The 20,742-nt window shown below is 47.8% G+C and overlaps 1 protein-coding gene across 2 annotated transcripts in view; it reads left to right on the top strand.

Annotated features, from left to right (window-relative positions):
• Positions 1–13,396, top strand: part of PPP2R2C (protein phosphatase 2 regulatory subunit Bgamma) — a 155,263-nt gene extending 141,867 nt beyond the window's left edge. For both annotated transcript variants that reach the window (XM_003800196.3, XM_023519304.1), the window contains one exon: positions 10,496–13,396. In XM_003800196.3, coding sequence (XP_003800244.1) covers positions 10,496–10,787 — 292 coding nt within the window. In that variant the 3' untranslated portion in view covers positions 10,788–13,396. The remainder of the gene's footprint in view (positions 1–10,495) is intronic.
• Positions 13,397–20,742: the final 7,346 nt, after the last annotated feature.

The following is a 20,742-nucleotide window of genomic DNA, read 5'->3' as shown; positions in this document are numbered from 1 at the left end:
TGACGATAAGTGTCTGGGTTCATCTCTTGATTTTCTATTCTGTTCCATATATCTACCTCTCTATTTTTGTGCCAGTACCATGCCATTTTGATCACTATAGATTTATAGTATAATCTGAGTCTGGTAGCATAATTCCTTCTGATTTTTTTTTATTTCTGAGTAATGTCTTGGCTATTCAAGGTTTTTTCTGGTTTCATATAAAATGAAGTACTATTTTTTCCAGATCTTTAAAGTATGACAGTGGTGCTTTAATAGAGATTGTATTAAATTTGTATTTAATAGGGATTGTACCAAATTGCTTTGGGTAATGTGGACATTTTAAAAATGTTGATTCTTCCCAGCTATGAGCATCGTAGGTTTTTCCATTTGTTAACGTCTTCAGCTATTTCTTTTCTTAGAGTTTCATAGTTCTCTTTATAGTGATCTTTCACATCCTTTTTAAGGTAAATTCTCAGATATTTCATCTTCTTTGGCACTACTGTAAAAGGAATAGCGTCCTTGACTGTTTTTTCAGCTTGACTATTGTTGGTATATATAAAAGCTACTGATTTGTGAGTATTGATTTTGTATCCTGAGACACTACTGTATTTCTTGATTACATCTAAGAGTTTTGCAGTTGAGTCCCTGGGGTTTTCCAGGTATATAATCATATCATCTGTGAAGAGTGAAAGTTTGATCTCTGACCCTATTTGGATACCCTTGATTGCCTTCTCTTGCCTGACTGTGATGGCTAGGACTTCCATTACAATTTTGAATAGCAGTGGAGACAATGGGGAACCTTCCCTGGTTCCTAATCTGAGTGGAAATGTTTTCAATTTTACTTTATTCAATATGATATTGGCTGTGGGTTTGCTGTAGATGGCCTCTATCAGTTTAAGAAATGTCCCTTCTATACTTATTTTCTTTCTTTTTTTCTTTCTTTTTTTTTTAAGAGACAGAGTCTCACTTTATCATCCTCAGGAGAGTGCTGTGGCATCACAGCTCACAGCAACTTCCAACTCCTGGGCTTAGGCGATTCTCTTGCCTCAGCCTCCCAAGTAGCTGAGACCACAGGTGCCTGCTACAGTTTGGCCAGGGCCAGGTTTGAACCTACCCATGGTATATGGGGCCAGCACCCTACCCACTGAGCCACAGGCGTTGCCCAATATACCTATTTTCTGAAATGAAATTTAAAACAAAAGAATGATTCAAAAGATCAATGAATCAAAAAGTTGGTTTTTTGAAAAGTTTAATAAAATTGATAAACCTTTGGCTAACCTAACCAGAAATAGAAAAGTATAATATCATCAATCAGAAATGATAAAGATGAAATAACAATGACACCTCAGAAATAAAAATATCCTTATTGAATACTACAGAAAACTCTATTCTCATAAATATCAAAATCTGAAAGAAATAGACCAATACTTGGAAGCACACCACCTTCCTGGACTTAGCCAGAAAGAATTGGAAATTCTGAACAGACCTATATCAGGTATTGAAATAGCATCAACTACACGAAACCTCCCAAAAAAGAAAAGTCCAGGACCAGATGGCTTCACATCAGAATTCTACCAAATCTTTAAAGAGGAACTAGTACCTACATTACTTAATCTTTTTCCAAAACACAGAAAAAGAAGGAATACTTCACAATATATTCTATGAAGCAAGTATCACCCTGATCCCCAAACCAGGAAAAGAGCCAACAAAAAAAGAAAATTATAGACTAATATCTTTAATGAATATAGATGCTAAAATATTCAATAAGATCCTAGCAAACAGAATTCAACAACATATCAAACAAATTATACATCATGACCAGGTGGGTTTTATCCCAAGGTCCCAAGGATGGTTCAATATACATGATACTATATATATAATATATCACATAGACAAAATAAAAAACGAAGACCATATGGGTCTTTCCATTGATGCAGAAAAAGCTTTTGATAATATCCAGCATCCTTTCATGATCAGAACATGATCCACTTTCATTCCACTTTCCTTGTCTCTACTCTGAGTCGCAGATATCGGGGAGGGGGGTGTCAGATGATTAGAATCAGGAAATACATGTTGGCCTTTAGTAAATAACAGAGGGGAGAGGTGCTGAGCCCAGCACTGTTCACACTCACTAGGGACAAAGTCCCTTGTGGTCCTTAGTTTTTACAGATGGGAAAACTAAGTTTATAGCATGCCTAGGACACAGCAGAGGTGGGCTCTAGACTGAGCCCCTGACCACACCGCCTGAGCTCAGTGTGAGCCTTGGTGGACCAAGCAGGTCACCATCCTGGACTTAGCAGTGAGGTCGGCTGGGAGGAGCCAGAGAACCCACTGGCCCAAATCAAACCTCCCAGCAGCTCAGGTGGACGGGCCTGCCCCTGCTCCTGATTGTCTGTGCCTTCTGCTCTGCTCTTTCTGCCCTGCAGCAGCTGCTTGCCAGGCAGGGAGGCCTGGGTCTCTGGGGCATTAGACAAATACAGCTGCCAACTCCTAAGTCCTCAGCCAGGTGAGCTGGTGGGGGTTCTGAACTCCTCAGGTGGGTCTGTAGCCCCGCAGGTGAGAACCTTCCAGACTGCGGGCCCTGGGAGGGACCACTTCAGTCAGTCACTATAGAGGTAGCCCTTAACGGCCCAGCATTGAGTGTGGAGGTCATAAGAGATGTCTAAAGGGGAGAGGGCTGCTGGGTCCAGTTCTCCCTGGGAGAAGGTGAGAACCCACCCCCTTGGCTGCATTTGCAAAATTCCAGCACGTGTTCCTCATGCCTGGCCTGCAGCAGATGCAGAATTCACCTTCTAACAAAACTGGGGCTCTGAGCATCCCATCATCCGTCAGCCCTACAACCTGTGCATGATTTGCTATGGTGTTCTGGCAGGTGCCCCACGCCCACCCCGCTGCCCTGGACAGAGCCTGAACCCAGTGGAGGCCGGGGTCATCTGGAGTAATCTGCTAAGCCAGGCAGGCTTGGTGGAGTTGTGCTCTGGGTCGGGAGGTCTGAGTTCATCCCAGCTGTTAAGGGCCCTGGGGTCTGCAGATTTGAGCCTCACTTCCTTCAGCAGAGATGGAACCGGCACCTGGCCAGGAGGACCTGATTGCCAGACACAGCCTGGAGAAGCAGGGTGAATGAAGCTGGCTCAGAAGGCAGCCCCTGGAGGAGGGAAGTGAGTAGGGCCTGTGCAGGGAGGAGCTTGGGGGCAGCCTCCTAAAAGAATTTGCCAGCAGAGGGTGGAAGAGCATTCAGACAGAGGGAACAGCACGTCAGAAGGTGCTAAGGTAAGGAAAAGTGGTTGTTGTGGCTGTAGGTGGGTGTGGAGGCTGAGGTTACAGGGTCTTCCTGGGCCTCCCTGGGTTGGTGCCATGAGAGAGTCCAGCTGGGGGAGATACTAAGCTGAGGGAGAATCAGAGCAGGTGAGATGGTGAGGTTTGGACAGAGGGTGCAGGGAAAGGCTGGACAGGAGGAGGGTCATGCACACCTAATGGAGGTGGGGTTGCCTGCACACTGTACCCCCCACACCCTCCACACCATTGACCATGACCTTGAGCCTTAGAGGAAATAGGATGCCTGTTCCAGGAAGCAAAATGCGTGTTGTTTAAGGCTCCTCCTAAATGGTTGAGAGGTGGCCAGCCTGGTGCTTGCATCCTGGGAAGGCAGGGGCAGTTTTCTGGGACATTCTGCCTTGGATATGGGATCTCAAGAAGTCAGCCCACCTGCACCTGTCTGCACAGTGGGGACACTGACAACATCCCTCCGTGAAGCAGTGTACTCCCAGCAGCCTGCACAGCCATCTCACTTTCCTCTGGTGTCTTCAGGACCCCAGGGTGCAGGCAAAGCATCAAGGTTGGAGGAGGACTCCTTAAGACCAGGGTGAGGCCCCATCATGTGCCCACCCCCAGGCTGGCTGGCCCGGTCTCCTTTTCAGCCCCACACCTGCACCCTTTCTATGGCTCTCTCTCCATCTCTGTCTCTACTATCTGTCATCCTCTTCCTCTTAGTTTCTGCTTCTCTCTCTCTGTCTCTCTGGCACCCCCCGCTTTTGCCTCCCCTGAGCCCATTGCCCACTGAACCCCATGAAGCCCTCTGTGTACCTGTCCTTCTCCCCTCTCCTCTCCTCTTTTCGCTCACCTGGGAGACACCTGGACTACAGGCTTCCGCACCATGCCTGCTCCCACCACCTTCCTCTCTCTGGCCCAGGCTTTCTTGGGTCTGCACCCAGGGACCCACTTCCTCCCTGGGTTTTGCTCCCTGCCACCTTGAGGACAGGAATGGAGAGGCCTGAAGGTCTTTCACAGCCTCTGGATCCTGACCTGGGGCACATTATTTAACCCCCAAGCTTCAGCTCCCTGCTCTGCCCACCTCCTTCTGGTGTATCAGATCCACGTGACCACCCACAGTGCTGGGCCACACAAAGTTCAGTGTCTACTCCAGACTGCCAGGGCTGACCTGAGGAGCCCAGTGCCTGCAGCCCTCTTCCCCTCAGCTCTGCCTTTCCCAGGCTTGGTACACTGTGGGACACAAGATGGCCTGGGCAGCACCAGCTTCACCAGCCCACAGCTTTCTCCTCCTATAAAACCACATACAGGGATGAGTCCACTGGGTCTCAAATGGACTCTGAACAGTATTAGGGCACCCTGCTGTTGGGGTGTGCCTTTCTTCCGTGAGAATAGCTCTCATTCTTTGATGTTTGTTGTGGGCTCTTTACTTTCTGAGGCCTGGCATCATCCTGAGCTGTTAACAAAAGTGCAACATGCTCTCCCTGGCCGAGGGTCATGTAAGCCCCATGGGCAGCCACTGGGTGCACACCAGCCCTGTGGGGCCAATCTATGAGACCTGAAGTTAAGCTTGTCCTGGGTCCTCCCTGGCACAATGACTTTAAGATGCCAAATTGCATGTTCTGGGGTGTTTGTGGGCTCAGTCGGTCCTTAACTCCTGTGCTAGGTGGTCACATTGTAGTGAAGTCCCCAGGTTATAATGTAGACAGGCGCTAGACACAACCCAGCCTATGGGACAGGTGATGGTGGAGGACAGGGGAGGGCTCCACACCCACTCAGCTGTGGGCCCCTCACACCTCCTGAGCACCTGCCAGGCCAGGCTTGGGGCTTGGACGCCATTTAACTATCTCTGTAGCAAACAGATCTATTCACAGGAATTAAGGTTTTAGAGGCAGAATTTTAGAACAAAAAAGAATAGAGCCAGAAAGCACATTTGAATTTTTCACCCACCCTCTCTTCACTCCGGGGATTAGACAAGTCTTAAGAGAGGCAGAATAGTGGGCCACTCCCACTGTCTCCCCAGATGGCTTCAGAGAATTCCCCTGGCTCCTGCCCTTGGTCTACCCCATGTCAGTGTGCACCGGAGTGGCTTCAAAAGGTCATTTCATGCCTTCTGAGATGTCAGGGTTGCTGCCTGTGACCCTCCCACAGCATGAGTCCCCTTGTTCATTCCTCCTGTACCTAGTGGGCCCCTGCTAGGCACAGGTACCTCTGAACCTGCAAGTCCAGCCCTGAGTGACAGAAGGTTCTTCCCTTCAGGCCATTCTGTTTCAAAACCACTGATTGCAATCTCAAGTGAGCCAGGAGCAGCCCTGCCCATGCCGGTGGCTCTGTTTGGCTCCGAGAGGCCTGCCAGGTGTGTGTGTGGCAGCTCAATATGGGGCTATGGTTAACAGTAATTTACTGTATATTTCAAAATAGCTGGAAGAGACTATTTGAGATGTTCTCAACACAAATTAAAAATGTTTGAGGTGATAAATATCCTCAATAGCTGAAGTTGTACCCCCTGAATTATGCAGAGTGTCTGATCTTTTCCTCAGAGATCTGGACATAGTGTGGACTGCTAAATGTCAGGACGGAATCTGTGACTCCTGGGAAGAAAGAGGGCATGGGAAGAAAGGGACACTGAGTGGGAGGAGGAGCAGTTCCCTGGTTATGACTTTGCCCGGCCAGTGGTGGTGTTGACCCTTGGTTTGGGCAGTGTGGGAGGGGATACGGAACCCCCAGCTCTGACAGTGCCCTCAAGTGGGAGAGTAGTTGCCTGGTGTGGGCTGAGTTCAGTGGATGGGGCTGGTCCCAAGCCCCAGGTTGGCAGGCAAGCAGAGGCTTGCCAGGTGTGGACTGAGACTTGAGGGCAAGGACGTGGTCCCTTGTCTCCAACAGAGCCAGCAAGCCTCCAGGTATGGACAGAGACCTGTGGGTGGGGATGTGTTCCCCAACTCCAACTGGGCTGGTGAGCAGACTGAGAAAGGTGGGTGGGGGAGTGGTCCATGGCTCCAACTGGGCCAGCAAGCAGAGAAGTGGACACCAGTATGAACTGAGTCTTGGGGATGGGGGTGTGGGCCCATGGCTCCAGTTGTGCTGTTGGAGACTCTTGGATCCCTCTCTGCTGAGCAGGGTTTATACTGCTTGAGACACTTTGATTGGAACTCGTATCTGGGGCTATCCACCCTGGGACACTCTGAGGTTGACATTCAAAGTTCTGTAGCAGAAAAGAACTGAAGGGTGGGGGTGGGGCACCATAACTGTCTGTACCCCTCCACAGCTAAGATTTAAACCTAATACTGTGGCTTCATAGGATAGGGTAGAGGTTGGCTGATACCAAAACAAAGCTAGCTTGAGCTAGCTCACCAAGTAGGTCCTCAGAGTCTCTAGCCAAAACTCTGAAAGGGGCCTTTGTAAGATTATAGGGGATAAGCCACAATTACAAAGCCTAGCACTTTGGTAAGAGGCTGATTATCTCTACTACCTGGGAATCCCAATTCAATCTCACCCTACCAGTTCTGATAACCAAACAGTGGAAAATGAACATGGTACAGAACCAACAGAAGAACTCTGGCAACATGAATAACCAGAGTAGATCAACCTCCCCCCCCCCAAAAAAAATAACAAAGCAGATACAACTGAAGATGCCATGCACAGACAAATGGCTGCAATGTCAGAAATTGAATTCAGAATATGGATGGCAAATAAGATGAATAGAGTGGAAGAAAAGTTAGAAATTGAAATCCAAAGAGTAGTCCTAAAGTTGTCTCAAGAAACTAAAGAATTCAAAGACAAAGTCACCAAAGATATAGACATAATGAGAAAGGCGATAGCAGAGTTCCAGGTGATGAAAAAGTTGTTCAAGGAATTCCAAAATACAGTGGAATCCCTCAGTAATAGAGTTGACCAGGCAGAAGAAAGGATCTCTGAAAATGAGGACAAAGCTTTTGAACATTCCCAAATGCTTTAAGAGGCAGACAAATGGAGAGCAAAAACTGATCATTCCCTGAGAAAGTTGTGGGATCGCTCCAAAATGTCAAACATTTGTCTTATAGGAGTTCCTGAAGGAGAAGAGGATGGCCCTAAAGGTACAGATGCTCTACTCCAAGAGATTTTGGAGGAGAATTTCCCAAGCATTGCAAGAGATACAGAACTTCAAATAGTAGACAGTTTCAGAACCCCAGCAAGACTCAATCCAAATAAAGCATCTCCTAGACACATTGTGATTAACTTTGCCAAAGTTAAGATAAAGGAGAAAATTCTGCAAGCAATCAGATGTAAGAAAAGTATCACCTACAAAATGAGAAATATCAGAATGACTGCAGATCTCGTAGCTGAAACGTTTCAAGCCAGAAGAAGATGGTCATCAACCTTCAGTCTCCTAAAACAAAACAACTTTCAGCCTAGGATCCTGTATCCAGCTAAACTGAGTTTCATTTGTGATGGAGAAATCAAATACTTTAATGATACACATATTGAAGAAATTTGCCATAACTAAACCAGCTCTCCAGGATATTCTCAGACACATCCTCCACAATGACCAGCACAATGCTCTACCTCCAAAGTAAACTCACCCAGAAATTTTTGAACAAAACCCAACTTCCACAGTGGTGAAAGGATTAAAAACGTCCACTGGACATTCCAAAAACATGGCACTCAAAACACTACCAGGCTTATCAATTCTCTCAATTAATGTGAATGGTTTAAATTGCCCACTAAAGAGGCACAGGTTGGCTAACTGGATACATAAACTCAGATTAGATATGTGCTGCATACAAGAAATCTCATCTTACATTAAAGAATAAAAATAGACTCAGGGTGAAGAGATGGACATCTATAATACAGGCAAATGGGAATCAGAAAAAAGCAGGGGTTGCAATTTTACTTGCAGATACAATTGGCTTTAAACCAACAAAAATAAAGAAAGATAAGAATGGTCACTACATATTTGTCAAGGGAAACACTCAACATGAAGAGATTTCAATAATTAACATTTATGCACACTACCAGAATGCTCCTCAATTTATAAAGCAAAATGTGATGGATATGAATAACTTGATACCTTCCTGCACTATAATAGTTGGAGATTTTAACAGCCCTTTGACAATTTTGGATAGATCCTCCAAGAAGAAATTAAACAAAGAAATATTAGACTTAAACCTGACCTTAGAACAAATGGACTCAACAGACTCTACAGAACTTTTCATCTTAATAAAACTGAATATACATTCTTCTCATCAGCCTATGGATCATCCTCCAAAATTGATCATATCTTAGGACACAAATCTAACCTTAGCAATTTAAAAGAACAGAAAATTATTTCTTGTATCTTCTCTGATCACCATGGAATAAACATTGAACTCAACAGCAGCAGGAATCTTCATACTCGAAGTTATGGAAACTAAATAATCTTAGGCTGAATGACAGCTGGGTCAAAGATGAGATTAAGAAGGAAATCACCCAAGTTTTGGAACAAAATGATAATGAAGACACAAATTGTCAAAACCTGTGAGATACTGCAAAGGCAGTCCTAACAGGGAAATTTATAGCATTGGAAGCCTTCATCAAGAAAACAGAAAGAGAAGTCAACAACTTAATGGATCATCTCAAGTAACTGGTAAAGGAAGAACATTGCAATCCCAAACCTAGCAGAAGAAAAGAAATAACCAAAATTAGGGCAGAATTAAATGAAATTGAAAACAAAAGAATCATTCAGAAAATCAATGAAACAAAAAGTTGGTTTTTTTTAAAGATTAATAAAATTGATAAACTTTTGGCCAACCTAACCAGATACAGAAAAGTAAAGTTTCTAATATCGTCTTTCAGAAATGATAAAGGAGAAATGACAACAGACACCTCAGAAATCAAAAAAATCCTCAATGAGTACTACAGAAAACCTCTATTCTCAGAAATACGAAAATCTGAAGGAAATGGACCAATACTGGAAAGCACCCCACCTTCCTAAACTCAACCAGAAAGAATTAGAAATCGTGAATAAACCTATATCAATCACTGAAATAGCATCAACAATATGTATGAAATCTCCCACAAAACAAAAGTCTGGGACCAGGTAGCTTCACATCCGAATTCTATCAAACCTTTCAAGAGGAACTAGTACCTATATTATACAACCTTTACAAAAGCATAGTAAAAGAAGGAATGTGTCCCAACACATTCTATGAAGCAAATATCACCCTAATCCCCAAACCAGGAAAGGATCCAACAAAGAAGGAAAATTATAGACCAATATCACTAATGAATATCAATGCAAAAATATTCAATAAGATCTTAGCAAACAATTCAACAACACATCAAAAAAAAAAATATACACCATGATCAAGTTGGTTTTATTCCAGGGTTACAAGGTTGGTTCAACATATGCAAATCTATAAATATAATACATCACATAAATAAAATAAAAAACAAAGACCATCTGTGTCTCAGAGCAGCACCAGCCTCAAGAAGCACAACTCAGCTCCAACAGAAAAAAGAGATTTCCATTTTGGGGGGAGGATGGATTTCCACTTTCTACACACATCTCTGAAGAACCTTAAACAGAACCACTTCTTCACCTTCGTTTTTGCTTCTTGGGATCCCTTCCCACCCCCCGGTTACCTAGCACCCCACAGCTACTCACAGAGGCTGCAATTTCTCTCCTGCCCCTTCTATGCAGATTCACTTACCCTTTCTCACCCAATAGGAACCCCTTTCCTTAGGAGAAGCAGTGAGAAGAGAAATGAATGGGGCAAGGAGAAAATTATCTTTAGTGGGACAAGAGGTCTGTGAACACCTGCATGAGTGGAGTTTTCCTCTCCCCAAGGGGTGATGTGCATTCGCTTGTTCATCTGCTTGGGACAGGAGGGTCCTGGCCCTGGAGGGAAGGGCAGGTCTGGCTGACTCTGAGGCCTGCCCTGGGTGGCCAGTGAGTTTATGTCCCCGCCTTCTGTGTTTATTTCTCTCTATGGCTGCAGAGTCTGAAAGCCTAGGGCTATCTCTTCTGGACTAACAGGGAAGGACGGGAGGGTAGTTTTATTATGTTCGGGACAGAACATTAAAGAGGTCTCAGCTCCTGACCCCAAAGGTGGTAACAGCAGCTAAAATTGAGTGGTACAAGAGACCCTGAGAGATAGGTAGACTTGAGGCAGGTGTGGGTTCTTTTTCTGGGGAGTGGAGGTCTCTCAGGTGCTGGGGGTTATTTCATGAGAAGAGACAAGTTTCTGTCTTTCCTGGTCCCCCTGCCTGATGCTTCTCCATCTCCTGCCAGTGTCATCATGACTGGGGCCTACAACAACTTCTTTCGCATGTTTGACCGCAACACCAAGCGGGACGTGACCCTGGAGGCATCTCGGGAGAGCAGCAAGCCCCGGGCCGTGCTCAAGCCGAGGCGTGTGTGTGTGGGCGGCAAGCGCAGGCGTGACGATATCAGCGTGGACAGCTTGGACTTCACCAAGAAGATCTTGCACACAGCCTGGCACCCAGCAGAGAACATCATTGCCATTGCAGCCACCAACAACCTGTACATCTTCCAGGACAAGGTGAACTCTGACATGCACTAGGTGAGTGGAGGCCCCGGCTCCTACACCCAGCCTGCCCCTACACCCAGCCTCGTGGACTTGTCCCCGACGTGACCTTCATAGCCACGACGTGGAGGAGGGGAGGAGAGGCAGCGGCACCAAGGACAGGGGTGGCAGTGTGTGGACACTGTCGCGTGGGCCCCTGCCCGGCCAGCTTCCCCAGGCCAAAATCGCCTCTGGCAGCAACTGTCTGCTTAACAAAAGGGAAAGAAAGGTTCACAGCTATAGATCATCAAATGGACATGACTGTCACGCATCACAGTTCTGGGCTCCTTCATTCACGTGCCCTCCTATCTCGGTCTGCGGCCTTCAGCACATTAATAGGAATTTTTATGTATCCAGGTTAATTTTTCACTCCCGTGGGTCCTCTGGGTGGGGGGAGTCTGAAGCCACATGCCCCCTGTGCCTCACTGGTCCCAGATACGGGCTCTGGGGAGAGTCGAGGAAGCTCAAACAGCTAGCCAGGGATTCCCTCGATTGTAACTGGAGAAATTTGCCCTGTCTCAGAGCTGATTTTCTCACCGTTGCTTTTTGGATAGTGAATTCATGCTGAGAATTTGCAGATAAGATTCAAGCTTTTCTTTTAGGTTTCTTAGGTTTTCTTTTAGGTTTTAGCGTCTTTCAGTGTCCTGGGGCCCAGGTCTGGTAGGGCTTCCTGGGAGGAAGGGGAGGGGTCGTTTGGTGTGTGTGGCTGATCCTCACCTCATCCAACCACCACCAGCTGACCCTCTGCCAGGTGCTGGGTGTAGTGCCCAGCCCAGAGGCACGTTCATTTCATCCCTGACCTTCTCCGTGGTTCTCCCACTGTCCTCCAGTGTTCTCTTGGCACCTCCCAGGACCTAACCCCAGCTCCCACTCATGACCTTTGTGAATTCCCCTCATGACTGCAAGGTGGGTGTCCACTCACTTCCTGCATAAATACCACTTGATCCTGCCAGGCTCTGGGAGAGGTCAACAAGGTTACTGCCTCTGTCCACGTGCAGAAACTGAAGCTCTGAGCGGATAAACCAGTTGCCCAGGGCAGGCCCCAGCTGCATGGTGCAGTCAGGAGTCCATCTAGGTCTCTGCACGAGACTCTTCCCAGTCCAACCACAGTCTAATAGGGAGCTCTGGACAGGAAATGCTTCCTTGTCTTGTGAAGTACATGGATCCTGGGAGAACAGGAAGATGGGGAAGACCCACAGGTGGGTCTTCACTCTGCCTGGTGACTTCAGGAGCTCAGCCCTCCCTGGGACTTCTGGCTCCCCCCATGTCTGCACTGAACTGCCTCCAGGAGGACATCACATGTTGTGACTGTAGGGTATGTTTTCTTTAAGGACCATGTAGACCCTGAGGACTCTGTCATTTGGGAGCTCTTCCCCTCTGAGGCTGAGGGCCGAAGAGAATGTGCTGTTTCCACAGTAGATCCTCCTGTCCTGCCGAGGCCAGCCCACCCACCCGAGTCGTCTCTGCTTATGGAACTGTGGCAGAACCATGCGACTTGGCATTTTGATTCAGAACGCAGAGTGCAGAGGCCCGACCAGCCCCAGCTTCCTTTATTTTGTTTTGTCTATAAGATGAAACATAACCCAGGAAATAGACGTAACTGGGAGTCTTCTCAGTGGATTACAGCGTACTTCGTGTGTGTCAAAGCACAACATGCATGTGCACTCCCTTCTGGCCATACAACATTTATTTACACAGGAAAATGGATCCATTCTTTTTTTGTTTTAATCAACATGAATGAAGAATGTTTGTTTATATATCACCGTAAAATCCAGGAGACCTGGACAGTATTATATGTACATATCTATTCTAACTAAATTTAACAATCAAAGGATTGGATCACTTTTTCTCCCCTTGTAAAGAGGTTCAAGAATGTGGTAAATTGTATAGAAATCTTGTTGAAGCCAAAATCCAGCTCAGAGGGCCTTACACAATTTCTTGGATATTTGGCATAGTCATCTCCCTTTGTGAGTCCAATGTTAAGAGAGGAGACTTGCATTTACAGCTAGAGGTTACTGTCAAATATTAGATTTAACATTTATCACCTTCAAAATACAAACATTACATGGTCTTCAAAAGGAGTTCCTAGTTCCTTACTTCTATTTTAAACTTTGGGTACCAGAGCAAAAAGGGAATTAAAAATATATATAGAAAGGAAGAAATCTTCTCCAGAGAAAAGTATGTCTTGGGATTCCTGGAAAATAATGATGTCCAGAGCAAATTGTGAATAATAAAATGTGTGCTGAGAACAGATGTGGGGGAGGGGCAAAACTAGACATGGAAGAAGGACCAGTATAAAGCCACAGCGTCACAGCCTGCTCTGCTTACATTTTCTGGTCTTGAATGTGCAGGTATTCACATGGTCATGTGAAGTCGTCAGGGTCCTTTCATTTCTGTTTTTAACCTGACTTTCCCTGAGGATGAGGCTGTGGGTGGTGGTGGTGGTGTAGGGTGTGGTAGTAAAGTTGTCCGGTTGGTCACTTCGGACCCTGTAACTCCTCGGTGCATTCTTTTTTCTTTGGTGTCTCACAAGTTATTCAACTGTTGAATAAAACTATAAATATGTTAATACCAGCTTTTTCCAATAAAATAACAAATGTTACATCTAAAGTGAGGCTCAGAATGCTGTTTGTTTTCCATGAGGCTGCAGGGAGGTGGAGCACTGCGGGAGGCAAAGGTGTGTGGACATGTAGGCAGCCTTGGTCACTGGGAAGCTTGGTTCACATCTAGGCTGTGCCTCCTCTAGCTCCTAATAAACGCAACTCACAAATGTTCTGAGCTCTGAACTCAGCCCTGAAGAAGTAGAGCTGATAGTAGCATTCCCCAGCTTCATGGTGTGGGGAGGGGCAAGCTGCAGGTGGACAGTGCTGACCAGCGCGCCCAGGGCACAGCACTCAGTCTATGGTGACAGTCACTTTGTTTGTATCTTTTTGCCATGTTTCTTTCTTTTTTTTCTTTCTTTCTTTTTTTTTGAGACAGAGTCTCAAGCTGTCTCCCTTGGCAGAGTGCCATGGCATCACAGCTCACAGCAACTTCAAACTCTTGGGTTAAGCAATTCTCTTGCCTCAGCCTACCAAGTAACTGGGACTACAGGCACCCGCCACAACACCAATCTATTTTTTGGTTGTAGTTATTGTTGTTTTGCAGGACCGGTCAGATTTGAACCCACCAGCTCCAGTGTATCTGGCTGGCGCCCTAGCCACTGCGCTACGGGCACTAAGCCTCTTTTTGCCTTGTTTCCAAAGAGCTTGCAGGTTAAACTACCTGAGATGAGGACAGAGATGCTGGGTTCTTAATGTAACTTTAGTTACGTTAATTAAAATTAAAAATACGAAGAGGGAGGTGAGAGAGTGTGCCTGGACTAATTAGGCACCCCAGTTTGGAGTGAGTGTCACAGTCCAGCATGATCTCTGAACACTCACCTCTCTGTGAGGATACAGTCCAGATGAGGAAACCACGGGTCAGAGAGGTTAAAGGATCAGCTCATAGTCTAGGTGAGGAAACTGCAGGTCAGAGAGGTTAAGGATCAGCTCAAGATCACACAGGGAGGACAAGTTGGAACCAGCTAACTCTACCCCAGCAGCCGCACCACACACACGCCTCGCCAGGGAATGGAATTCTGGGCAGAATGGCTCTGATTCTCCAGGATTTCAGAGAGGCCCGGCCTCGCCCCAGCTGCTGCTGCTGAGACAAGAGAGAGAATGGGGATGCACTCCGTGGGCTGGAGCTGTCCGCACTCCCTGCACTAAGCTGAGGCCTGCCTCTGCCTTTCAAGAAGACATTATTTTAGGCTCCAGGCTCAGCAGGGGGATATCAGGAGCTGTTCTGGTGGGTCTGCTAGCTGGGGCCTCTTAGACTGGGTTCTCCACCAACCACAGGACCCCAGGACAGAGCACAGGCAGGAGGAGGCTGCTTCCTGGATGACCCCTCTCCTCACCTGTATAAGCAGAGGGCACCCCTGTGCTCAGTGTCACCAGATGACTAGTGAGATCATGAAACCCACTTGATTAAAGACCCAACATGTGTGCCGGGGAAGTGTCCCATCTGAGCTTCATGCTATCCCTTCTGCAGGACATGGGGTAGTACTATCATTATACCCATTCCACACCTGGAGAAACTGAGGCTTACAGAGATTAATGTCACTTAATGCAGAAGCTCCAGGCACTTAACAGATGTTCAGGACAGTGGCTGATCCTGTGGCCTTGGCTCCACTAAATCTGCCTTCAGCCTGTAAATGGTGCATGAGCTCTGTGGTTTTGCACATGTGCCTGAAGTTACGGACCATGAGAGGGGGAGACAGATCACGCATCTCATCACATGAGTCCTTGAAAGTGGAGGACTCATGGCTGTATTTGGATGGAAATGGGATGATGGGAAAGGCTCAAAGAGGTGTGATGTGGAGACCCAACCACACTGCTAGCTTTTGAAGATGGAGGGACGGGCTCAGAGCAAGGAGTATGGGTGCCTCTGGGAGCTGGAGGGAGCAAGGAAATGGATCCTCCCCAGGAGCCTCCAGAAGAAGCTCAGCCTCTGATGCCTTTGTTGTATCCCAATGAGATCCACCTGGGACTTCTGACCTACAGACTGTAAGAGGACAGATATGTTCCTTTATGTCCCTAACTTTGTGGCTATTTGTCACGGCAGCCCTAGAACCCAGGATCCCTGGGGATTTGCGTTCTCATCACACAGTTGCCCCTTAGGTGGGAACCCCTGCCCTATGTATAAATGAGGACCTGCCTAGGGTCCCACAGCATGTCAGTGAGCAACATACGTGGGGTCTGAATCCCTGGCATCATCCCCTGCCTTTCTTGAGGGTGGCTGGGGTCTCCTTCACTGGGGAGTATCCAGCAAGACCTAATGGACCTGCAGGGGAGAGAGGAGCCACTGGACGGTGGCCAAGGGTGTGACGGAGGCTCCTAGAGGGCCAGAAGCAGGTGAGCCAGAGCCTGAGGGACAGTGGAAGCCGGCCTCCGGGCAGAGGTGGCCAAGCCTGCTCCAGGCAGGCCCACAGGTGGATGTGGCCCCCACTCCACACGAGGCCCTGGGCCCAGAGCTGCAGCAGGCCCCAGAGGGAGCACCAGCTGTGCTGCAGGAGATGGTGCTCAGTCTCTTCCTGCCTTGGGCCTCTCAGGACCTCATTTCTCTCCAGCCCTGTGAGTTCTGAGGCTTCTGACACTCTCTGGGCTATGGCTAGGCTTTGTCCCAGCATAGGGCCCTTGGTGATCCTCCAGCCTGTCCCTCCACATGCCACATGATCATTAGTATTAACAGGGACACTTCTGAGCCCTGGCCCCCTGCAGGCACTGTGCTGAGCTCTGCATGTCCTTTCTTCATCCACATGGTCACCTCCAGAGAGGATACTGCGCCCCCACATTTCATAAATAAGGGAACTGAGGCACAAAGAGGGAAGTGACTCAGCCAAGGCCACAACTGTGAGTGCTGGAGCTGGGATCTGAGCCCAGGCAGGATGTCCCAGAGCCCACTGTGTCCTGGACTCCCTGGCCACCTGCACAGCTGCGGGTCCATGCAGGTAATGTTCTGGTGGATGTTTCCAGCCCCTGCTCATGCACTTCCCTGGGTGGAATGGACTCCATGCCCACTTTTCCCCCAAGAGATTGAGAGTGTGGACCTCCCCTCCTCCCAGCCATCAGCCTCAGCCCTTGTTCTCTGCCACAGCACCGGTACCTTGTGCTGACAGTGACAGGAGCACAGGACCATCATTCACTCAGTGCTGTGTCCCTGGGTCCAGCACAGGCCTGGCACTGACTTGATCCTCGGGAACCATTTGCTAAGTGAAGCCTATTTGTACTAAATATCGGGTTCTGCTCAGGAGCCTAGAAAACCCTAGTAAACATCACAGGCTGAACACCTTTCAGTCTCAGGAGACTGCTAAAGTGTCATTAAAAGGATAAAACGCAGAAACTCACCAGGGCAAAGAGAAAGGAGATGGACTGTGGCCTTCCAGCTTTTGGAAGCTGGAAAGCAGGTGGGGGAGTGGGAGTGGCTTAGAGACTAAGGAAGCAGAGGCCAAGCCAGCTGTGGGGGGAGTGGACCAGAAAGGAAACTGGTATGTACCACAGAACCCAGGAAGGCACTAGGGACCTCTGAAGATGGGGTGTAGATGACAAGCAAATTGTGGTTTGAGAAAGTCTGTTTCAGTAAAAGCTCACCTGCTTCCCCCAGAAGGGGGCACGTTCTTCCACTCGTGATCATACCAGAAGCCACGGGGACCCAAGTGCCGAAGAGCAAGAGCTGGAGGCAAGAACCCAGTGGAGGGAGGGAAAGGTAACAGCAGCCCACCCACGCCAGGTGGACCGTCAACGTCTCCCTCCTTGGGAAACTCACTAGGCCAAGAGAAAATACACTGGCATTTGGAGGTCACCATTTGAGGAGCACCCCACATGGTCACTTGCCCACACAGCTTCCAGGCAGCCTTGTACCACTGAGTACCGAGACACGAGCAGGTAGCCAAGGGCCACCAGACATTAGAGGACAACCAAGACAGAAACAAGCAAGACAGAAGAGAGAGAAACTGGACTCTTCAGATGCTGTGCAAAAATGGAATAAAGTTTGACAAAAAAAATTTTAATGACTATCTGCTTAGATATAAGAGAATATAGGAAACATAGAATATAGAATAAAAAGAAACCAGAAGCATGATGGTAAAGATGAAGATTTCCACAAAGATTGAAAGATAAAGTTGAGGAAGTAGAACAACAAAAAAAAAAAAAAAGAGAGAGAGAGAATCTCAGAAAACAGGTGAGAAAGCGATAGCCCGGCAAGGAGGTCTCAGCCTGCAAGTAGGGCTGGAGGGGCAGCAACGCAGGGCAGGCACGGAGGTCTCAGCCTGCAAGTAGGGCTGGAGGGGCAGCAACGCAGGGCAGGCACGGAGGTCTCAGCCTGCAAACAGGAGGGCTGGAGGGGCAGCAACGCAGGGCAGGCACGGAGGTCTCAGCCTGCAAATGGGCTGGAGGGGCAGCAACACAGGGCAGGCAGCAGGGAAACGTGTTGAAGTAAGAGGTTTTGCATCTGAGAATCACAATCTCCAGATTAAAAGAGGCCAAGTGAGTGTGCATACTGTGTGTCCAGCACAGTGGATGAAACTCCCATTTCAAAGCTCTCCCTATGGAAGATCAGAACACTGAGGACCATCAGGATATTGTGAAAGATTGCCCAGAAGATTCAGGGTCTTGTTGGCTTTCCTTACTAAGTATCAGAGCCCTGGGGACAATGAGAATATCGTAGAAGGTTACCCAGAAGACTCAAGATATCATTGGACTTCCTGGAATAAATAAGGGACATTAGGAAACAGAGGGTGCTGCTTTCTAATTCTGAGGAAAAACTATTCTAATCTAGAATCTGTACCCTTTCAAACTATGAATCATATGCGGGGGGAAAATAAGATGCTTTGACATATGCAAGGTCTGTGTCAGTTGACTTTACCTGTGCAACAAACCTCCCCAAAGTTGACTGGCTTGAAAAAGTTTGCTATTTTTTACAATTCTGTGAGTTAGCTGGGAGGCTTGCTGAAAACATATGTTCTAGAAGAGTGTCACTTATACGTCTGTTGACATGATGTCACAGGGGGCAAACATAGGTGCCACCAGTACACACCCCTCTCGCCCAGTGGCTCTCCCAGGCCATCCCTGTGATGGCCCAAGGGTCTCCAAGAGCAGCAAGACAAGCCCCAAGCACAGACTTCTCAAGTCTTTGCCGTCATCTCACTGGCCTAAAAAGTGACACCATCAAGCCCAGGTCAACACGACAGCAGACTATCCACGGAAAGTTTCCCAGAAAGGTGTAAGATGGACTCATGGCTTGAAGTTTCCAGCAGGAAAGGAGGAAACGGAACAAGGCGGGGACTCCCAGCTTCCCCAAAGCCTGTTCTCCCCTTCTCACATGGCAAGAGTTGTCATCTAGGCACAGAAATGGTCCCCCAAGCCTGTACTTCCCTGCCTCCCTGCAGCTGGTGTGGCCAGTGGAGGGACAGTAGAAGTGACGAGTCCTAGGCACTGCTGGGGGAGGACAGCAGCACCCCTTTCCCTGCCCCTCATGCTTGGCCCTGGCTAGAGAACAGACACAGGAGTGAAAGCCGGAGTGACTATTATTTCCCACGATAGTGGGCGTAGGTCAAAAGAGAAAAAGCAACAAGGTAGGAAAACACCAGTGTTGAGCCAGCGCACTAGCCTTGGACTCCCCCTTCAGCTGCTGACCTGAGAGAGAAACAGAATTCTGTTCTGCATAAGCCACCGTATTTGGGGGTCTCTCTGTTATAGCAACCTAACCTATTTTCTAGCTTATATAAGATTCCCCCAGAAACAGGCATCTATATATTACACAGGCCAAGGGAATACCAGGGTGGGGGTGTAGGAGACCCCAGGAGACAGCCGTGTGGTGGGCTGGAGTGTACACAGCCCAGATTGACACAGAAAGAGGGAAGGCTCCAGATAGTGAATCCAGTGGGGCTGGGCAAGCAGCAACTGAGGGCTTATCTCATGATTTCAACATGTTGAAAGGGGTTTTCTACTTTTGGTACATGAGTTAGTGATCAGTGTAGAAAAATAAAACTAGACAAAGAAAAAACTAGATTAATTGCTAACCACCAAGTAGACAAAAAGTTTTACTAGAAAGAAAAGGTGAATACTGTTTACACAGCATAGAAGCAAAAGAGGATCATTGGCTTAACAATTGCCTACGAGATGGTCACCTGGGACAGACAGGGCGTGTATTAAAACTTGTCGGGGAGGCCAGAGAGGAGCTTGTGAGCTGAAGAGTTTTCTTCTGTGGATCCATGGATATTATTTCAAACTGGAACATCAGAAACAACATATAATGTGTTATTCCAAAAGATGGGCATAATTGGAAGCAATATCTACAAGGGTTGGAAGCAGTTGCCTCTGAGGCATGGCAACAGGGGGTGAGAGTGAGGAGACAGCGGATTTGGAAAACATAAACATTTAATTCAATTTTGGAAAGTGGTGCTGCCCCACATCTCCTGATGGGTGAGCAGGGGCGTGTGAGGGCCCCAGGGTCTGGTAGGGAAACCAAGGGGTCCTGGGTCGTCTTACATGGGTCTCCACTGGCAGAAAGAACACAGTTTACTGATGATAGCCCCTACACTTCCTGAGGACCCCCTGACCCACCTCCTCCATGGACAGGGAGCTCATCCAGCCAAGCCCAACTCAGGACTTAAGGCTGGAGAATGAATGGGTGATTGACTAAACCCATGGGCAAATGAATAAATGACTAAAAGACTAAGCCTAAAAATGATGACTATGAATGATGGCATGGAGGATACTTTATTTCTCACAAACTCATAACAACTTTGAAAAGCAGACCTTTCCAATCCTGATCTCACAAAGAAAGTCAGGAGTCACGCCCAAGCAAGGCCTGTCCTGCACGGACTGAGACCGACTATGTGCCAAACATCATGTGGCACACGCTGCACTCTCTTGCATTCTACAGTAAACCTACACAGGAGGTCCTCAGTCTGCTCCTGGTCTAAGAGGTGAGGAACTTGAAGCCCAGAGAGGTTAGGGAACTTGCCCAGGGCCACACAGTAAAGGCCCGACTGGAAGCCCAATCTCTGAAACCAGTGTGGTGGTGGGTTCTGGAGCTGGGGTCTGACCCCACCTTGCCCTGACCCTAGCACTCCTGTTCTTCCTGCACTGCCACCCTTAAGGCAAGTGGTGGTTGACTCTGTGGAGCCTCAGGAACCCACAGAGAGTTTTCCGGTTTCTATGGAACCTCTCAGGATTCTTCATTTGGCTATGAGATGCTCCTGCTTAGTAACTCCTGCCGCTTTCTGCTGAGAGAAATCACTATTAATAAAATGCAAATGGTCTGGAAAAGGGGCGACCCCTCCTTGACTTAAAGTGAACAGAAATCCCTCCCAGGTTTGGAAACCCCCAGAGGAGGCCGCCCAGCAGCAGGAGCAGGGGCAGCCTTGTCA

This window comes from Otolemur garnettii, unplaced genomic scaffold, assembly GCF_000181295.1.
Source record: "Otolemur garnettii isolate 467f Iridium unplaced genomic scaffold, OtoGar3 scaffold00171, whole genome shotgun sequence".
Taxonomy (NCBI): Eukaryota; Metazoa; Chordata; class Mammalia; order Primates; family Galagidae; genus Otolemur; species Otolemur garnettii.
Note: the sequence above shows the minus strand (reverse complement) of the source record. Positions and strands in the feature narration are given on the sequence as shown.